The sequence below is a fragment of the Lissotriton helveticus genome, chromosome 9, assembly GCF_964261635.1.
Source record: "Lissotriton helveticus chromosome 9, aLisHel1.1, whole genome shotgun sequence".
NCBI lineage: Eukaryota > Metazoa > Chordata > Amphibia > Caudata > Salamandridae > Lissotriton > Lissotriton helveticus.
The window spans coordinates 562242792-562263328 of record NC_136070.1 but is presented as its reverse complement, the minus strand read 5'-3'; the positions used below and the strand labels follow the sequence as shown (position 1 = coordinate 562263328).

General features: G+C 45.8%; 1 protein-coding gene across 1 annotated transcript in view; it reads right to left on the bottom strand.

Moving 5' to 3' along the window:
* Positions 1–20537, bottom strand: part of MEN1 (menin 1) — a 144720-nt gene that overhangs the window by 34236 nt on the left and 89947 nt on the right. The window contains exons 5-8 of the mRNA XM_078660468.1: positions 1250–1378; positions 1090–1130; positions 883–970; positions 94–230 (exon numbers count right to left, since the gene is read on the bottom strand). Of these exons, the coding sequence (XP_078516594.1) occupies positions 94–230; positions 883–970; positions 1090–1130; positions 1250–1378 (395 nt within the window). The remainder of the gene's footprint in view (positions 1–93; positions 231–882; positions 971–1089; positions 1131–1249; positions 1379–20537) is intronic.

The window sequence follows — 20537 nt, the reverse complement described above, 5'->3', positions numbered from 1 at the left end:
GTGTTTAGCCACTTAATGTATTCCAGTGTTTTGAATGTATACTGGAAAGTTCGGATTAGAAACCACAGGAAGGGAAGAAGGAAAGTAACTCACTCTTGAATGACAGTGGCGGTGCCAGCCCAGGCCTCCAGCGCCTCCTTCACATTCTTGTTGCGGCAGTGGTATCCTGCCAAGTAGATGTACGGATAGATGTGCTCATTGTTGTAATATCTCTTTGCAGCGTCGACTGCCTGCAATCGAGAGGCAAGGCAATAGTACAGTAGAATGAGAGGCAGGCGAGATTGTTAATGGATTAAAATACAAGGCCTAGCGAAGTACGAACAAGCATACCGCAAAATGTGTGTGAGAAACAGTCAAGACAAGAGCAGGGAGTTGGCAGCCATCAGTAATAGGGATGAGAAGCACGAGGAGACCAGACAAAAGGAAGACTTTAGAAGTTAGTCCTTGTGATGAGAAACCAGAGACAGGACCAGCAAAGAGGAGAATCAGGCAGGACTGATAGGTATAGAGAAGCCGCCAGGCTTGGGGTCAATTGGCTAGATAAGTTAGGTTTAAAGGAGAGAGCAGTGTGGCCACGGGTGCGTATACAAGAATACCAAGGGGTCAGGAGTGAAGGACAAATGTGTGCAAACATCAGCACGGGGTAGCTGGAGGCATACAAGTGAGAAATCAGGAGTAGAGAAATGGGAGTGGCCATATATATGGTGAATATGAGGGTCTGTGGGATATAAGGAAACAGCAATCAGAGTTGTGGGCAAAGTGCTGGAAATATCTTTAAAGCCAGATGCTCATAGATAGGGCATATCTCCTACTCCAGACACTCAAGTTGATAGCTCCTTCGCCCACCCCCAGAATATCATATTACTTTATAACATTCATTACCTGGTGGTAGATTACTAGAGGCTCTGGTCGACCTGGTGTGGGCTCCATCTCCTCCAAATCTGCCAGATTTCCAAGTGCCATCGGGTACCTGTTAAATAAACGACCCATAAAACATGGGAACATGCAAGGCAACTCTACAAAACACTACAGTGTGGTGTGAGAAATCAATTAACACACAATTAGCCTATATAAAATTAAGGTATTTACCTTTCCAAATGATTCCGATCATACAGAACCCAGAGCAGTTTCTATATGGAAGAAAAGGAGCAGGGTTAGGTCAGCCAAGAGTTCATAGAACAGAAAGGAATGGTCTCCAGTCATGTGTGGCTTGTAGACCAGGGATGGGTAGAATCTCTCCATATCTCACCTGCTGAAGTTGTAAAAGTTCCAGGCTGTCCGTATGTACATCGATTGAAGGGTTAATGGCACAGACCATGAAGGCCATCTCCATCTTTCGATCACACCTCAGGTAAGAACCCTTCAGATACAGCCAGCTCTAAGGAATGGAGCGAAGAGTCTTAGAGAAAGATGCTCAACAACAAACCACAAATCAGACATCACATGGAATACAGATACTCTGGCTATATGCACAGTACAGAAAACGTTTTATAGTATTCTAGATGTCTAGAAAAAAAGTGGGCCTGAAACAAGTATACAGTCCAAGGAGCTCTAATTTATAGAGGAGGGGATTCTTTTTTTTAAGGGGGGGGGACGGAAGGGCTAAAGCATTGCTGGACTGTACAGCAATTTTTCATTAGATAGAGACAAACAAATGTTCCGTGTGCCCACAATCCACAGCCACCCCAGAACCAGAGACGAAAGAGACTTGACAGACTAGCACACAAGCTTTAATTCTAAACTCGTAAGGGCGGAATTGAGTGTCTTTGTACTCTTAAGTCAGCACTGAAACCGCGACCAGTTACTCAGGACACTTGATCAGCACTAAATCAGAATGGAGAGGGGTCATACAATTTGTGTACTGTAGAAAGACACTAATCTGAGAAGAGAAAAATAAAATCTCTAGAGCTTGTGTACTGAACTCCTGTGGCCAAAGACGATAGAGATGGAGGCTGGACGGAAATTCTACGAGAATAGTTGGGGGCGTTGGGGGTTTCGAGGAGGGGGAGGTGAGAGAGAGGGGAAGAGAGAGAAACCCTAACTCTTACATAAAAGTCCTTGTCAACTCAATTTTAGAGCGTGAGAGAAAAATTATGATTCTGAATGCTTATGAATGGGAGAAATTTAAAATGAAGTTACCTTAATGATTAAGGTAACTCTTCATTCAAATGTTCTCCCATTCCAAAGTGCTGCATTTACAAACACGATTCAGAAAATGGGGTGGTGATGAACAGAGTGTCTGAATTAAGCAGACCACTCTTACCCAGTCCAAAGATCAGGGCTTGATCCATCACCGTTATTTAGCTCACTGCCCCATCCCAGCTCAGAACCTGGCTATATGCAAATTAGTCTGTCCCTGGCCCAGTGCATCATGGGAACAGGGCAGACCAAACTACCAAGCCAATTCTTCACCAGAAAGGATACAAGCGACCGGTGACCGGTTTCTGGCATTTCAGCCTCGTCGGCCCGGCTTTACAAACAGGCCTCATGCTCCCATCGACCAGTAGAGATAGTGCCATATTTGCAACTGAAAAATAGTCTTTTTTTATTAAATTGGAGAAATGTAAAGTGATGAAAATGAAAGATATTCTATGAAACATTGTCTTAATGTTTTTCTCCAATTTTAATTAAGCCAATTACGTCTTATTGTTTTATGAAGCATGTTTCTTCACTTTAAATTTCTCCCCTTTAAACAAATGGCTGTATGGTTCTGTTATAAATATGGCACTGTGTCTACAGGTCAATGGCAGCAAGATACCTGATGTTTCTAAATGAGACACTTGGAAATGGGAGAAAATTAAAAATTTGACTTTTATGGAATACATAGAAAGATAAAGTTAATTCTCCAGTTTAATTTTCGCCGATTTCAACGTGTCGCCTCTTGCTTCCAGTGGCTGGTACACACATACCATATTTATAACTGAAAATTGCAGCCAGTACTTTAAGTGAGAGAAATGTAAACCTTTGCATGCGTCCAACCTCTGTCCAATTTGCACGCGTGAAATTTGCCAGCACCGTGGGGGAATTCCAGCCATGCCCAAAGGGTTAAAGTGCTCATTTGGCAAAATGTATGCCCTGTACCACAAGTACATATGACAGTCTCTCAGTCACCCAAGCACATATATCCCATACATGTTCCTGCATCCCTAAAGGCCACACTTTCACTGACAAACCTGGCAGCCCTGTCATATTGCCCCTAGAGAAAGTATTTAGTTCAAACCATAGTATCTGGCTTCATGGACACTAGGCTTAAAGTAAATGATGCTGGGCGAGGGGGTGTCGGGTAGCAATGTGCTGGTTGCTTGGCCTTCATTAGCTCACAATGATTTTAACTGGTCAGAAGTAGCTCTCACTACAGAAAAGGTTGGAGACCGCTGATCTATACCATACACTGGTTGATACAAGAGTCTAGAAATGTGTTGACTATATAACCAGCTATCTTCATATAACAATCCACAATGTATGTGGCAACAAATGAAGATGAATGCTCAACTAAGATCAAACATGTTTTAACAATAATTCAGGTGGGCCAGGGTTTAACTGTCTTACTTCTGGGAGCATTTTGCCTCTACTACCTTTTAGGGAGAAAAGTCTGTGAGAAAACCCACTTTCTTTTTTAACTGCAGTCCTAAATTAACAAAACATATTGCTAAAAAATAAATAAATAAAAATAACTTGTAACAAGTTTAGTTAATATTGGTTGTTTATATTGTGCAACAAGTCGGGATCATATTTTCAAGCACATCTGCTCTCCCAATGTGTTGCTTTTATTATTCCTCCTTTTGTTCTCTTATATCAGGAGAGGTTCTCTTTTCACAATTTTTCTCCACATTTTCAAAGCAAACAAAACAACAAAATGAAAACGCTGTATCAGGAGCCAACTTTTTAAAAACTATTCGTAATGTATATTATATCTGTTCTGTCGCAGATAAGTGACACAGCCGGACCAACTTCTCCCTGACCAAATATGGCATTTGACAGTGATTCACTGATATGCAATCCCGCCTCTTGTCAGTCATTCGATGCCCCAGTAGGATCGCCCTGTGTGGAAGTCTCGCTAGCTGATGGGCCAACCCCCACCCCCTCCCACTATTCAGTACCCCCACACCTTCTCGAATTTCCTGGGACAGCTCCTCCCCTTGTATACCAACCCTTCGGCTTCTATACACATGCTCATGCACGCTTGCCACATCAATTTCGATGGAACCTGCTCATGCCCCTAGTTTGGCTTATACAGCTTGACAAAGATGAACCCCAGCATGCAGAACCGCAGCTTTGTGATGGAATACCCACTTCATCCGTGATATCCATTATCAGCAATTGGGGACATGCGGTTTCTCAGTCCCAACAATACACTTCAGCTCCCCTATGACTTACCCCATGAATTCCTATATTGTATAGATAAACGTGCCCTCTGTTTTGCATTTCATGCAACTGATGTGCACAGTTTTAAGCTGGTGTACAATATTATTTTCAAGTTAAAACAGCTCATTTCTTGTTCCCAACCTTTGATCTCTTAACATCTTTTTTCAAATTCTTTTTGTTGAAAATTATGCATGACACATAGGCTATAGAGGTACATGTGAGATGGCAATACGATTTGCACATGAAATAGGTCTTTAAAACATATTTAGCACAAACGACATTGACGGTTTCAATTGTACAGAATTAGGGTCCACCAATAGGATCCTCCCTGGATCTCAGGGGTTCACAAATTTCTCCCCATACGGACATTCCATTGCCACCATATTTGCGTCCATTTGTTCGGGCACCCCCTGGCTTCATAGATGGTTTTCTCTGTAACCATACACCAATCCATATCTTTGCCCCAATCAGCCACTTGAGGCGGGTTCTGTGCCCTCCACAATCGGGCAATATTCCTCTTGACAACCATCAACCCCAAAGTGTCCCACCTTCGCTCCCTGGAGTTCAAGTCAGTAGGGTCCCAAACGTTCAACAAGGCTATTTTAATATTATAGTGGATCTGTTATTCCAACGCTTCCTCCATCTGGCGTACCACCCACTCCCAGTAACTCTGGATAACTGTGCATTCCCAGAGGGTATGGATAAAAGTTCCCTTCTGACCACATTGTCGCACACAGCCCCCATCCAACGTGTAACCCATTCTGACTATCAGGTGCCCCGACAAGTAGGATATGTGGAGAAGATGGCCACCTCCCGAGGGGAGGCCACTGCCACCTGCCACTCCTCATCATCTAGACCAGCCACATCATGGTCCCATTTGGCTCTCAAGCGGGTCAAGGGGTCCGCCGTGTTGATGAGTTTTTCTGTAGAAAGAGAAACGGCCTTCTCCAGTAGATCCCCGCCTAAGATCCTATCTTCGAGTGGGGAGGATTCGGGGAGTTCAGTACCCCTGAGAAGCACAGCTAGCAAGGCATGTCTAATTTGGAGATACCTGAAATATTCAGACTGGGCTAGGTCATATTCTTGCTATAACCGGGGAAAAGAAACCACATTCCCCCGTCTTCTATAGATCACCCACCTTGGAGATACCTATGAGATCCCCTCTATCAAAGCCCTTTGAGCAGATCAATTTGCCTAGCTGCTCATTGTGCCAGAGTGGCGTGGCCTGCATGAGCTTTCCCTGCCATCCCAGACTCAAGTAGCCACCTTCCACACGTGCACCGCATGTCCGGTCGGGTCAGTCAGAGTAGGTTTCAAAGATCTTACATATAAAGCACCCTCAAAGCCGCCACCCGGGAGGAGCCACATGTCGATCTGAAAGGCCGGGTCTCCCTATGTGTAAGAGACATTAGTTAGTGATAGATTCCTTACCTCAGAATATCCCCAATCGTCAGACTGGATCCGGAAAGTTTTCATCAGCAGTACCCCTGCGCGTGGGAAGGTGGCGTCGTGCAGCTCTGCGTCAGTCGCTGGCGTCGTAGGCGCCGAGACGACTGTCACAGAGACTACTTAGGCGCCACCCATGCCCGCTGACATCAGTTCTGTACACAACTTTCCGCGCCAGGAACGCAGAGCCATGCAAGAAACTGACCACTGGTGCCATGAAACTAGGGCCCTGAAAGGGGTGACCTTGACCGTAGAAATCAGTCCGCAGAACAGGGGGGATGGGTGGGGTGGTAATGAATCTATCACTAACTAATGTCTCTTACAGATATATCGTTACATTAGTAGTAACTTGTGCATCTGAAAGAGACCTGTTCGTGATAGATTCCTTACCTTAGAATAGATAGCCCAGCAATACCAACCCCGGTGGTGGGTCTGCGAACAAGATTACACCAGAAAGTCATGGAGAACAGAGCAGCCAAAGAAGCCGTCTTTCCAGACTGGACTGTCAAGGTAATAATGCTTGGTAAACGTGTGCAGCAAGGCCCACGTAGCTGCCTGACAAATGTCCTGGAAGGGAACGCCGTGTCCCAAGGCAGTAGTGGCTGCTGTTGTCCTGGTAGAATGGGCAAGCAGCGCCACAGGCGGCTCCTTCTTAGCCAACGAGTAACATGCTTTGATGCACATAACGACCCGAGAGATGGTCCGTTTGTGCACGGCCCGACCTTTTCTGGCACCCACGTAGCCAACAAAAAGTTGGTCATTCACCCAGAATTGTTTTGTGCGCTTCAGATAGAACGAGAGCGCACGTTTTGGGTCCAGACGGTGGAGCCTCTCTTCCTCTTTTGAAGGATGCAGAGGCGGAAAGAAGATGGGCAAATAGATGGTCTGCCGAATATGGAAGGGCGTGACAACCTTTGGCAAGAAAGAAGGACGTGTCCTTAAAACCACCTTGTCGGATGAACTGAAAGAAAAGGAGGTTTAGAAAAAAAGAGCCTGGAGCTCACCAACTCTTCTGGCAGAGGTGAAAGCTACCAGGAAAGCCGTCTTAAGAGTGAGAAGACGTAAAGGACAGTTATGAAGGGGCTCAAAGGGAGCGCCCATCAGATAGGTCAAGACAAGATTTAAGTACCATTGAGGCATTATGAAAGGCACGGGAGGAAACGTGTGCATAATGCCTTTGAGGAAACGATTACCAACTGGGGACTTAAAAAGAGAAGGCTGATCTGGAAGCGTAGAAAGGCAGAAATGGCCGACAGATAACCTTTGATTGTGTCCAGAGCAGAGCCCTGCTGAGCCAAAGAGAGAAGGAACAGAAGTACCTCAGAAAGAGGTGCAAAAAGGGGATCCACAGCCTTTGCTGTGCACCATGCCACAAACTTGTTCCACCTGCAGGCGTATACCGCCTTAGTGGAGGGAAGCCTGGCTGCCACAATGTCATCACATACTTCGGGAGAAAGGTCGAAAGCTATCAACTGTCGCCGCTAAATCGCCACACATGGAGATGGAGGCTGGACAGGTTCGGGTGGAGGACCGTCCCCTGCTGCTGCGACAGAAGATCCTCTCGAAGAGGCAGTCTGATCGGAGGATCGATCGCCATGCTGAGTAGCTCGGGATACATATATCTTTGTGCCCAATCCGGAGCCACAAGGATGACTTGGGCCCGTTCCCGCTAAATCTTCTGCAACACTCTGGGTAGAAGTTGTATTGGCGGAAAAGCGTACAACAGACCGCAGTTTGAATTATAATTTTGATTCTTATTAGTGGAAGATCAGCCTAAAGTTAATCAACCACGTGGTGCAATAGAGATATAGTCCCAGATTAAGATATATTAGTCCAGCAGGGCGTTGAAAGTTAGGGGCATATAGAAGAAATAACAAATTAAGAAAAAACGAGTGTGAGTTGCAGCACTTACTTTTCGTATGCAACCCTTAGCTTATGCCAGCATTTTTCCTATTATAATGTTGGGCCCTGTTTACATGTTGTTGACCTTGGGACTTATTGGCCCACGTACTTAGAACAATTGGATTGAGATTACTATACCGAAGGCGAGACCCATGGATGGTTTCGTGCTCCTTTGCTTTTGCACTTTCTTCTCCCTCTTTGTTGTGTTCCTTCTCTTTCATTTTTTCTTAATTTGTTACTGCTTCTATATGCCCCTAACTTCCAACGCCCTGCTGGACTAATATATCTTAATCTGGGACTATATCTCTATTACACCACGTAATCAAAATTATAATTCAAACTGTTCGTCTTGAATTTTTTAAAGTGTACAGTGATTTGTGTTTAACACGTTTTTTGGTATATTTTGTTTAGATGGGTTTTGTTAATATTGATGCTTAGTTATTTATGGTGTTTCATATACATGTGGTGTTTTTTCCTTTGCTGGGTTATAGTCGTGTTGAATATATATATATATATATATATATATATATATATATATATATATATATATATATATATATATTGGGATTCTGTATTGATATGTCCTCTCTATGCCGTTCTTTGAATGTCACCGACCTTTGTGTTCGGTTTATATATTTATATATACATGTTATATGTATTTTTATATGTTGGTTAAGTATTGAGAGTGACTTAGTGTGGTTATATTTAGGTGTTGTTTCATACCCGACGAAGTTCCATTCGGAACGAAACGCGTTGGCTGATGTCCAATTTTAACAACAACTACAATAAAGGATAATAATTTTTTGTATACATTTGAAGCTCACTTGAATTTGTCTCTGGTGCACCTTTCTCCTCCTTACGAATTATTTACTGGTTTTCCAGTGGAGTGGAAGTGCAGCGAACTCCAGAAGTTGATGCACAGACTATCTTATTATCTTTCGATTTAGGAACGGAGGTGCTGAACGGTGGTCAGCTGCATTTGCTTGCTTATTTTACCAAACACGCACCTGTGGAATATGTGTGAGCACATAAACCTACTCATCTAATGCCAAAAAAACAAAACAACAAAAAAACAATACATACAAACAAACATACATACAGGTTGGAATGGGCAAGTGGAGACAGGAATTTGAGTGCCAGGCATTCAAGTTCATTGATTAATGGCTGTATTGATGGACCTGGTCTGGAGACTATGAGGTCAGTTTGCACGGCAGCCCTCAGCTAGGTTTCAGGGGTAGAGGGATTATAATACCACCACTGGAAGGGCTAGTGCTGAGCTACTAGAACAATTGTTTTCCTGTATTGCTTCAGTATTATTTTGACAATAGGCCACATTGGTTTAAAGAAAAGATACTTAACTGACCAATCAATTACATCATTCAGAGTGGACGTGGGTTTTAAAAATCTAGAGTAATAGTCTAAGCATTTCTGTAACATGGAGAACCAATGAGCGATGAACGTCTAAGGCAAATATTTAATCTCTCAGTTGGAGCTCTGATTATATATGTGAATAATCGCCAGCATCCTGATTTTATTCTTCACTTGATCAATTAAGTGTCGCACTCTAAAGGACTAAATTCACCCTTATGGCCCATTTTTCTATACAATGAAGCAACAAGGGAAAGGATTTACTTTTTTCTGGTAAGTTGGAAATCTGTCTTCTGTTGCACTCTTTAGTTATTGAGCCCCCTGCACAAGCTGATCTTGGGCATGGGGCCTTAAATCCCGGATGGATTATAAGGAGATCTCCAGAATCTGAACTTTCAGCCATTCTGTACTATATATAGCATGCATCTGTCTATTCTTTTGCTCTACAATACCAAAATACCTGGGGGTCATGCTTCTGCCCATGGTGGTGCTCCGAGCTGAAGGCACTATTAGTGGGTGACTAGCGGGTCAGTGATGAGACCTTCAACACTGATACTGCTGCAGCTGCCTTTTCTGCTAGAAGTGGAGATTATTTTACTGACAGCCTTACGCTTCTTTCAGAAAAGGGTATGAAACTGGTGTTGGTCTTAAACCTTAGGCCTTCGATGCACTCTTTGGAAATCCCTTGCCTTTATTTCAAGCAAACCGTTTTGAATATTTCTCAACAGTCTTTTTTCTGTGTAACTCAAAATGTACGCCGAACAAAGAAGATTTTGAAAACAGAGGATCTATGATCTTTTGATCCACGTTGCAGTTGAGGGAATTTAGCGTGGTCCTTTTAACTCCACAAGGTAATGGTAACAATGATGCATTGGGAAATCTGCCTTATCCTTACTGATATGTAGATATGTATGGTCTGAGGCCGCCCTGCCCTTCCCTTTAGTATTTCTTGTAAATCTGCTAATCAATCCACTAAAACAATGTCTTTCAATTGCACTAACAACTCTTATAATATTGTGTTTCCCAGCAAAGCATGTTAACTAACCGAGTGGACAGATGGGGTGATGGAAATTAGGCCGATCCTCTTTTCTACACAGCTCATAATTCAGCTCCATGGGGGTGCTAAGGAAGGAGACAAAGGCATATTAAACTTCAGCTGCACTGCTGGAAAAATTGAATGTTTGAATGATTTGGAGGCGACTGTACCCATACAAAGATAGGGTCTTGATCCGAAAGTCAAAAGTTCTGTTGTCTCCCTTTTCAACACATTGACCCAAGTGTGAAATCGGCCGATGATTATTTCAATAAGGACTATACTAGAGAAACTAAATGCCTTGCTGGATCCATGCGCTGTGGTGTTTAAAAGAGGATTATTGCTTCTTCTAAAGGCCTAGCTGTGCAGATTTCTCGCTGCTGTGTTAAAACCTTCATGAAATGCCACAATATTTTCCAATGATAACATTCTGGTGTGCATAATGCTGTACATTTTGGAGGAATACTGTCAGGAGGCAATATCCAGATCTGGATTGCTGATAACTAGGACTTATAATGTAGGGGGCGGCAAGGGGAGTCATGGAGCTTTAATCTCTACTTACCCCTTGTCCTTTTCATTACTCGATCGTTTTCTGCTGGCAGGGTGAACAAAATTTGCCTCGGCACTAATAGACATTACCAACACCAGTAGTGGTGGTCACTGTTGCATGTCTGCATGAGGATGCTCAACCTCTTCCCCTGGAGAAGCAGGTTTCTGAGGTTCTTTATGAGGAGAATTATCTTGCAAGTACATTTGAGATTTGATTCTCCTCCTCCACAAATGAGAACTCTCTGACAACATTGGTCTTGGTGCAGAGGTACTCAAAAGAATCTAATTGACAGAGGCAGGTGCTGAGATGACCATCACATGACTGATGGTGACAACGGATGCAGAAGTGACCTGAATATTGTATTGCATGAGGCCTCGATATACAGTAGGGTTTTGCTAAAGCCCATGGCATTGAATACTTTGACAACAACATTTCCACAACTTTGTATGCTCAACCATACATGGAAATGTTGGATAAGGCACAAAATACTCTGATCTCTTCAATGTAAAGGGATCCCACAAGTTAAATATTTATGGAATCTCAACTCGCCCTTGGGCTGAAACCCAGAGTTAGATGATTCTGGTTGCTTTCCAAAAAGTCAAGGTCGTCCTCAGGCAAGTTCCCGGTATCCTTCCACCTCCCATCTGGCATTTCCTGACACACAGCACAACCATCAACTGAACACGAGCCCTACAAATATACCACACAAACTGTCTTCATTTCTTAGCAATTCTTTATGAGAACAGTACTGGATTAAAAGAACTGTGGCTGAGGTGACAAATGAACAGAGATTCAGTCTGCCTGGGAAAAAGTAACATTCACAGAAAAAAGGAAGGAAGGGGAAAAAAAAAAAAAAAAAGAAGTAAACTATAAAGATATTGAGTGACGCCAGGGGCAGCAGGGCAGGGTGCTCAGGGATCCTTTCTCCAAGGAGTGGAATATAACCACAGAAAGCATAGTGGGAAAGTGCAGCTCTGGACCGGTTAAAGTGGGGGAAGGAATATGCTACTTACCAGTATGCATCTGTTCTTGGCATGTAGGGCTGCTGACATTCATATCTGTGCATAGATCGCCGCTTAGTGTTGGGTCCGGATGATTGCACATTGTTGTCCTGGAAGAGTCTTCGAAGTATCACGAGATAGGTGGCTCCTCCCCTGGACTACAGTGCGCATGGGCATCCTCTCCATCCTTAGATTGTTTTTTGCCATTGTGGCAGAGGTGGAGTGTTGTACAGTAAGAGATGTCCATGCAAGAAAGTGAGAGTTAGAATGAATGCTACAGCTGCGACAGGCACCGGGGAGGAGGGTGGGCAATATGAATGTCAGCAGCCCTACATGCCAAGAACAGATGCATACTGGTAAGTAGCATATTCCGTTCGAGGCATGTGGGCTGCTGAATTCATATCTGTGCATAGAATGTATAGCAGTCTCTCCCTTAGCGGTGGCTACCTGTGCCAGCTGCAGCAGTCTGAAACAGAGTTTTTATAACAGCCTGTCCTACAGCAGCTTGCTGTTTGGAATGTACATCTACACAATAGTGTTTTGTGAAAGTATGTATGGTAGTCCATGTGGCTGCTTTACATATTTCCTCTAGAGGAATGTTTCCTAGGAAAGCCATGGATGCCCCCATTTTGCGTGTTGAATGCGCTCTTTGGGGAACTGTTAAAGTGCGTTTTGCCTTAAGATAACATATTTGAATGCACTTAACAATCCATCTGGCTAACCCAGATTTAGAAATGGGGTTGCCTTTGTGTTGTGGTGAAAAAGCAACAAACAACTGTTTTGTCTTCCTGAAATCTTTTGTCCTATCTATGTAATATAGGAGAGCCCTTTTAACATCCAGTGTGTGCAGGGCCCTTTCAGGTACTGACTGTGGAATTGGGAAGAACACAGGCAGTTCTATTGTTTGATTGATGTGGAAGTGGGACACCACTTTTGGCATGAATTTAGGGTTTGTCCTAAGCACAACCCTATTAGCATGGATTTGGAAGAATGGCTCTTGAATAGTTAGGGCTTGCAGCTCGCTAACTCTTCTAAGCGAAGTAATCGCCACGAGAAATGCTACCTTCCATGTTAAAAATTGTATTTCACACGAGTGTAGAGGTTCAAAAGGTGGTCCCATTAGTCTGGTTAAAACGATTTTTAGGTTCCAGACAGGTGAAGGTGGGTGTCTTGGGGGATCACTCGTTTGAGTCCCTCCATGAATGCTTTAATTGCATGCACTCTGAATAGGGAAAGGTGTTGCCTACGTGTATCCTTATAGATGTATAGGCTAGATTGTAGAGGTGTAGGTGCAAAAGATAGCATATGATATTTTGAATTGATGTGTCTAGTGGGTTTATGTCATTGTTGTTACAGTAAATGACAAAACGTTTCCACTTTGCCGCATAGTATGCTCTTGTGGTAGGTCTTCTTGCCTCTCTGATAATGTGCATGCAGTCAGGAGGTAAGTTTAGGTAGCCAAACTCTATGACTTCAGGAGCCAGATTGCAAGGTTCAGCTGCTGTGGATCTGGGTGCTGAATGTCTCCATGGCTCTGCGTTAAGAGACTGGGTGTTAGTTTTAGTCTTTGATGAGGCACCACGGAAAGTTCTAGGAACGTGGTGTACCACGGTTGCCTCGCCCATGTTGGAGCAACAAGGATTAGCGTTATGGAGTGCTGGCGCAGTTTGCGTGCCACTAGCGGTATCAACGGTGCTGGTGGAAAAGCGTAGGCAAATTTGCCTGACCAGTTCATCCATATCGCATTGCCCTGAGACTGCGGGTGTGGGAACCTTGCGGTGAAGTACCGGCATTTTGCGTTTTGTTTTGTGGCCAACAGGTCTATCTCTGGTTGTCCCCACTGTTGGAAGTATGGTTGAAGCACTGTGGGATGAATCTCCCACTCGTGCATCTGTTGGCTGTGTCTGCTGAGCAGATCCGCTATCTGATTGTCCTTGCCTGGGAGGTGTTCGGCCATGAGAAAAATGTTTCTTTGAATGGCCCACTTCCACATGCTTTGAGCCAGATGTAACAGCTGTGGAGAGTGTGTTCCTCCCTGCTTCTGTATGTAGTACATCACAGTCATATTGTCCGTCCGGATCAACGCGGTCTTGTTGCACAGATGTACTTTGAAAGCTTTCATTGCCATAAAAATTGCCATCAGCTCCAATAGGTTGATGTGCATTTTTTTCTGCTGCGTGGTCCATAAGCCCTGTACTGTGTGGTGGAGGACATGGGCTCCCCACCCTATCAGGGATGCGTCTGTTGTCAAGACTATTTGTGGTACAGGCTCTTGGAACAGTTGTCCTTTGCAAAGGTTTTGTGGGTTCCACCAATGCAGAGAGTGGTATGCACGACTGGTCACCAACACTAGGTTGTTTAATTGTCCTTGAGCCTGGTTCCACTGACGTGCTAGGCACTCCTGCAGCGGACGCATGTGTAGTCTTGCGTGAGGGACTATGAAAATGCATGAGGCCATCATACCTATTAGTTGCATAAACACTCGGGCTGGGAGCGAGTGTTGGGGCTCGAACCTTTGGATTAGCGTCTGAATGCTGTTTATTCTGACAGAATTCGGCTGTGCTTTCCCTGCCAGAGTGTCTATCGTCGCTCCCAGGTATTGTTGTACGTGGGCAGGCTGAAGATGGGACTTTGGGTAGTTCAGCGAGAAACCTAAACTATGCAGGAGGTGAATAGTGCGTGACATGTGGCTGGCACATTACTGGGCTGACTGTGCTTGTATTAGCCAGTCGTCAGATATGGATAGACATGAATATGCTGTCTTCTGAGATGTGCAGCTACTGTCGCTAGGCACTTGGTAAATACTTCTGGGGGCTGTTGTCACCCCGAAAGGAAGGACTTTGAATTGATAGTGCTGATTTTGTATTGTAAACATTGAGATATTTCCTGTGTGCTGGGTGTACCGGTATATGGAAATATGAGTCTTTGAAGTCTAGTGTTGCGAGGAAGACTTCTTGACGCAACAGTGGTAATACCTGCTGTAGAGTGAGCATGTGGAAATGTTCTGATAAAATGTATTGGTTTAAGGGCCTGAGGGCCAAGATTGGCCTGAGAGACCCGTCCTTTTTGGGGATTAGGAAGTATAGTGAGTACACCCCTGTACCCTGGTGTTCTAAGAGTACTAGTTCTATGGCCCCCTTTTGTAGCATGCTGATGACTTCTTGCTGCAATAAGTGTAGGTGTTCTGCGGACACAGGACGGTGTTTTGGGGGTATGTTGGGTGGTGTGGAGATTAATTCTAGGCAATAGCCATGCTGGATAATTTGCCTCACCCACCTGTCTGTAGTTCTGTTTTCCCAGACTTGCAGGAACTGCTGTAATCTTCCCCCGACCGGTGTTACATGGTCTGGGGCAGTGACAAGAAGTCACTGCTTGGTATTGGTAGAAGATCTGGTGGTGTTATTCCCTCGTCCTCTACCTTTGCTGTTATTGCCACGGTATCCACCTCTACTGTTTTTGTTGTAGGTGTTTTGCGTGTTCCCCTTGTTGTATGAGGTTTGCTGCACTGAGCCTCCCTCTTGCAGCTCCTCTGTTGCCGGAGCGACGAAAGGAGCCGCCTCTGTATTGTTGTGACTGCAAGGCTCCCATAGACTTGGCTGTCTCGGTATCCTTCTTCATTTTGTCTAATATTGTGTCCACATTAGGGCCAAACAAATTATCAGGGTTCACTGGCTGATTAAGTAAAGTGCTCTGAACCTCATTTTTTAACCCAGAGATGTGGAGCCACGCATGTCTTCTGAGCATGACACTGGTATTGATAGCCCTGGCTGCTGTCTGCTGCGTCTAGCGCACACTTGATGGAGGCGTTAGATATTAACTTTCCCTCCTGTATTAGGAACTCTGCCTGTTCCTTATAAAGGTCAGGTAGATGCTGGAGAAGGTGCTCAAGTGTGTCGTAGTGTGCCCTGTCATACCTGGCTAACAGGGCTTGTGTGTTTGAAATTCTCCATATGTTAGCTGCTTGAGCAGCTACCCTTTTGCCTGAAGCCTCCAAAATTTTAGACTCTTTGTCTGGAGGTGGAGCCTCGCCAGTAGTTTGAGAATTAGCACGTTTGCGTGCATTGGATACTACCAAAGAGTCCACGGGCAGCTATCCCTTAATGTATGTAGGGTCCACTGGTGCTGGCCTATATTTACTTCTCTATCCTGGGGTTAATGACTCTTGCCCTGGTTTTTTCCTTAAATATGTCCCCCGCGTGTTTAAGCACCCCCTTTAGCATTGGCAATGTCTTCACTGATCTTTCAGAAGTGTTGAAAGTGTCAAAGAGGAAGTCTTCCTCAATGGGGTCTGCATGCATTTCCACGTGGTAGTTGTATGCTGCTCTTTCGATTAATGCATTGAAAGCAGCTGTGTCCTCTGTAGGCGAAGTATTTACAGGGTATGCAGTATTATTTTGCACGGGCTGCAAGTCTACAGGATCAGACCATGGTTGATCTTGGTTGTCCTGGTCATTGTCCACTGGATAATTATACAGTTTATTATCCTCATATTCTACATCCTCATCTGTGCGTGTGGGAGAATATGTATAAGTTTCTTGCACATGTGTGCTGATGGCCTCAAAGAGAGTTTGAGATGTAGAAGAGTCTTTTCTTTTTTAGTTGCCGGGCGCCGCAGAAGGACGACAGGTCCAAGGAGGAACCAGACCGACATTTTCGGTCTTTTTCTCTGCCAGGCGACCCAAGGAGGCTTTGAACAGCAAAATACTGTCAAAGCGAGAGGGAACCCCCTTCTCACCCATATAGCACCTTAGGGAGTGCTACACATAAAAACAAAAACACTCACTGTAAATTAACTTTTTCACCTCCACACATACTCACTTGGTCCTGAGGAAAGCCTGTTTTAAATTAAGAAAGGCCAGGCTGAAACATGTAGACCACACAGGACACTGGAGGTCATAATCCATACTCCACCGTGTCCGTCTGCCTTTTAATATGCCAACAGAGACCCAGTTAATTAAAATATAGTTTTTACCCTCGGGTGCTGGGATTTCCTGTATGGCTTTTTAATCTTCACCTTCACACTCACCACACTGCACACTCAGTAAGTATACCAGCTCCGCAGTAATCTGGCGTCGAAGCACACCCGGGGCACGCTAGGTGCCACTGTGGTGGGCCCGATGATGAAGCATGCCACCAACTAGGTTGGTGGGTGAGGGCTTTTCAAAAAACCTACTGGTTTTCCTTGGCATACGTACTCCATTGAGTCTTTCCTGTAAAAAACCTAGCTAGTCCTTCTTGATTTTTGGTGGGATAAATGGCACCCAGTGCGGTGCCGGGGGCAGAGCAGAGGGTGGCGCCGGAGCCGGCAACGCCGCACCTCATGGCGCTGGGGCCGGAGCCAGCGGTGCAGGATCCTGTGGTGCCGGGGCTGGAGCCGCCGGGCCAGCAGGATCTGGACACGGGACCGCGGGGCCCGAAGGCACGCCGGCGGGAGCCCTGGGCCCACGGTCCAAAGCAGCAAGGACTTCTTGCAGCTGTTCAGGAGTTGCCGACGGACCCATGTATGGTAGGCAGGCCGCGGAACTCTCCAGCTCCAGAGGAGCCACAGGAGCGAGGCCCCTGTCCCCCTCATTCACCTCCGAGGAGCAACGGGGGACGTCGGAGAGTGAACACGCTTCTTCGGCTTCTTTTTATGGCGATGCTTACCGGAATCCGAGGGTGAAGACTTGGAGTCTGAGGAGCGACGTCTCTGGTGCCGCGAGCAGTCCCAGGAGCAGCAACGCGATGAATGCTGGGCTTCCAGCAGCATCCGACGCTGCTCCCCTAAAGCCTTGGGGGGCATGGCACGGCAGTCATGGCAGTCCCAGGAGCCGTGGTCAGCCTCCAGGCAGTAGAGGAAAACATCGTGGGGGTCCGCTACCGACATGTTTCAGCGACAGTTCCTACAAGACTTGAAACCGGCCATCCCTACGTGCACCAAGAGTAAGTTGGGAAGGCAAAAAGTCTTAAAATAGTGGTAAAAAATAGACCAAGGTACGTGCTCAATCCGGATCAGCGCTTACTGGCGCGGAAAAAGACAGAACTGACCTCAGCGCGCATGGGTGGCGCCTAAGTACTCTCTGTGACATCATCTCAGCGCTAACGACGCCAGTGACGGACGCGGAGCCGCAGGATGCCACCTACTGACGCGCAAGGTACTGCTAAGCAAAACTTTCCAGATCCAGTCTGATGCCTGGAGATATTCTAAGGTAAGGAATCCATCACTAACGTGTCTCTTTCAGATGCTCCATGCAGTAGCTGGATCCGAAAATGTTTGGGGGGTTCCATCCCTCAAGAGGACGCTGCAAAGAATGTGGAGGCAGAGGCAACCCCCGAGGAGCAAACAACGCACCTGGAGGACCTACCGGGAAGGCCTATCCCTTTTTCCCTACAAGAGGTGGGGTGAAGGCTGCAGTGGTTTCGTCACAACTGGGTGGCAATCACAGGGGATGCTTGGGTGTTGCAAACAGTGGGGGTTTCCACATCAAGCTTCATGGGGTTCCCCAGCAACTCTCTTGCCCCAGCCGCTGAGGTTCTCTCACGAGGGTGCCCAGGTAGTAGACATGGAGGTTCGAGAACTCTTACGCTAAAAGGCCATTGTATGGACTACCCTACATCCCGGTCCAACAGATGTCTTTCTTGGGCTTAGAGGTCGATACAATCCAGCAGTGTCTCAGGTTACCACAACAGAAAAAGCGTTTGATACGCAGGGAATTGCGCCGGATCTTGGCAAGAGAGAAATTCTCGTTACGTCATTTAGCCCAGATCGTCAACCTTCTCTCATCTTCGATACAAGCAATCTTTCCAAGCCCAATGCACAACCAGGCACTACAACGCTTGAAGACAGCACTTGCATCGCAAGTCTCTCGTATTCGCAGGAGATCTCCCTCTCGCAGGAGGCGTGTACAGAGCGCCTCTGGTGGCTCGAACACATGCAGGCCTGGAATGGGAGGGCCATTTTCGGATCAGCACCGGAATTGCTGATAGAGTCAGACGCCAGTAGTCTTGGGTAGGGCATCCGTTGTGGATACGTTACGGCGGGCACTGGACAATATCTAGATGGTGAGATATATTAATCGACTAGGGGGGACTTGGTCCAAGCTCGTGGCAGATTTGGCCAAAGAATTCTGGGAACACTGCCTGACTCACAATCTGTTGGTCATGGCAGAATATATTTCCGAGTTCTCTCAGACGACGGATTGGTTTTCCAGACATCTACAGGATTAAAGCACTTGGAAGCTGGATCCGTCCCTCTTATGGAGACTGATGGCTCCGTGGTGTCCATTTCAAGTGGAGCTTCTTTGCATCACATCTCAACTTTCAGATTAACCGTTTCTTCAGCTGGCGCCCAGACCCCCTCCAACAGATGCCTTCTTGCAGTATTGGACCCTGTTCCACGGTTATGCGTTTCCCTGTTCGCCATGATTCCCAGGTTCACGGCTTCAGTCTGGAAGCAGAAGGCGGAGGTAATTCTAGTGACGCCGCTTTGGAAATCTCAAGTCTGGTATCCAGTCTTCTGGAACTTTCTATAGATTTTCCAATCCTACTTCCCCGGATTCCTTGTCTTCTGACAGATGCACAGGGCAACTTAAACCCACTAGTTCGAGAGGGCAGCTTCCATCTCATGGGTTGGAGGATTACAGGGGACATTGGGAGGTCCCGAACCTTTCGGCAAGAGCTTCGACCCTTCTCAGGAAGGCATGGGCAGAATCTACAGGTCAAACGCTACCGATCATCTTGGAGAAAGTGGTCTCGCTGATGTGTGCGACAGGTTTTGGATCCCGTGGGGGCTGATGAGATCCATGTGGTCAACTATCTATCGGAGTTAGTGGTTCAGGGCCTAGCCTACCGCTCGATTAACACGAGTAGATCTGCGATTTCAGCAGGCCACCAACCCATTTCGAGGTTCCAGTAGGGGAACATCCCCATGTCTGTTGATTGCTGAGGGGTATACACATGTCGTTCCGTCCAAAGTACTGTGGGAGGTTAATATGGTGCTCCATCTGCTCCAATCTTGGCAAAATAATCAATACCTTTCCCGCAAGGAACTGACAGGTAAGTTGGCGAAGCTTCTTTGCCTGATCTCGTGCAAGCGAGTATCGGATGTTCGAGCCTTGGAGGTGTCAGCGCGGGTGTTCACACAGGAAGGGGTGTCGTTCACCATCCGGCCTTCCCAGGTCACCCAAAGTTGTGTGTTGTGCGATGTCTGAGGACATACGAGATGATGAATGAAGAATATAGACCACCAGGTGTATCACAACTTTTTCTTTCACTCAAGAAGCCTTTCAAAGCTTTGATAGCTGTCACGATTGCCCTTTGGAAGAGATGGATGCTCCAGGAAGAAGCGGGTATTGATACTTCAGCTTTCGGAGCCTATTCAGCAATGGGAGCCATGGCTTTGAAAGCCTTTGCCCTTGGAGGGCGCTTGGAGGACATCCTTAGAGCAGCAGATTGGTCCTCGGACTCCACCTTTAAGACCTTCTATTTTAAACCTATCTTGGTCTTGGCTTCTATGGTTGTCGATCAGCTTTGTACTTGCATAATCCGAGCCTCCGGTCCGGACATAGAATGCAAAATTTCCAAGCTATTGTGAAGGAAAGTTTAAATTCTATTAAGGATGCGGAGGCGAGGATTATCCCACCCAGTGTAATTGTTATTCCTACCCTTTCTTGATGTTGGGAAGCTCCAATTTGACTAAGTATTGAACTTTTAGAGGGTTCTGGGGAGATGCTTGTGTTAGATTTGTTATGTGATCTTTTATTGTTGATTACGGATTGACTTTCTATTGCAGGGATAACGATTAGTTATCAAATGCTGAGACTGTTGCTTTTATTTCATGATCTGATCAGAAACAAGAATATTAACTGCACGTTGGATCATGTGTTTCGCACGA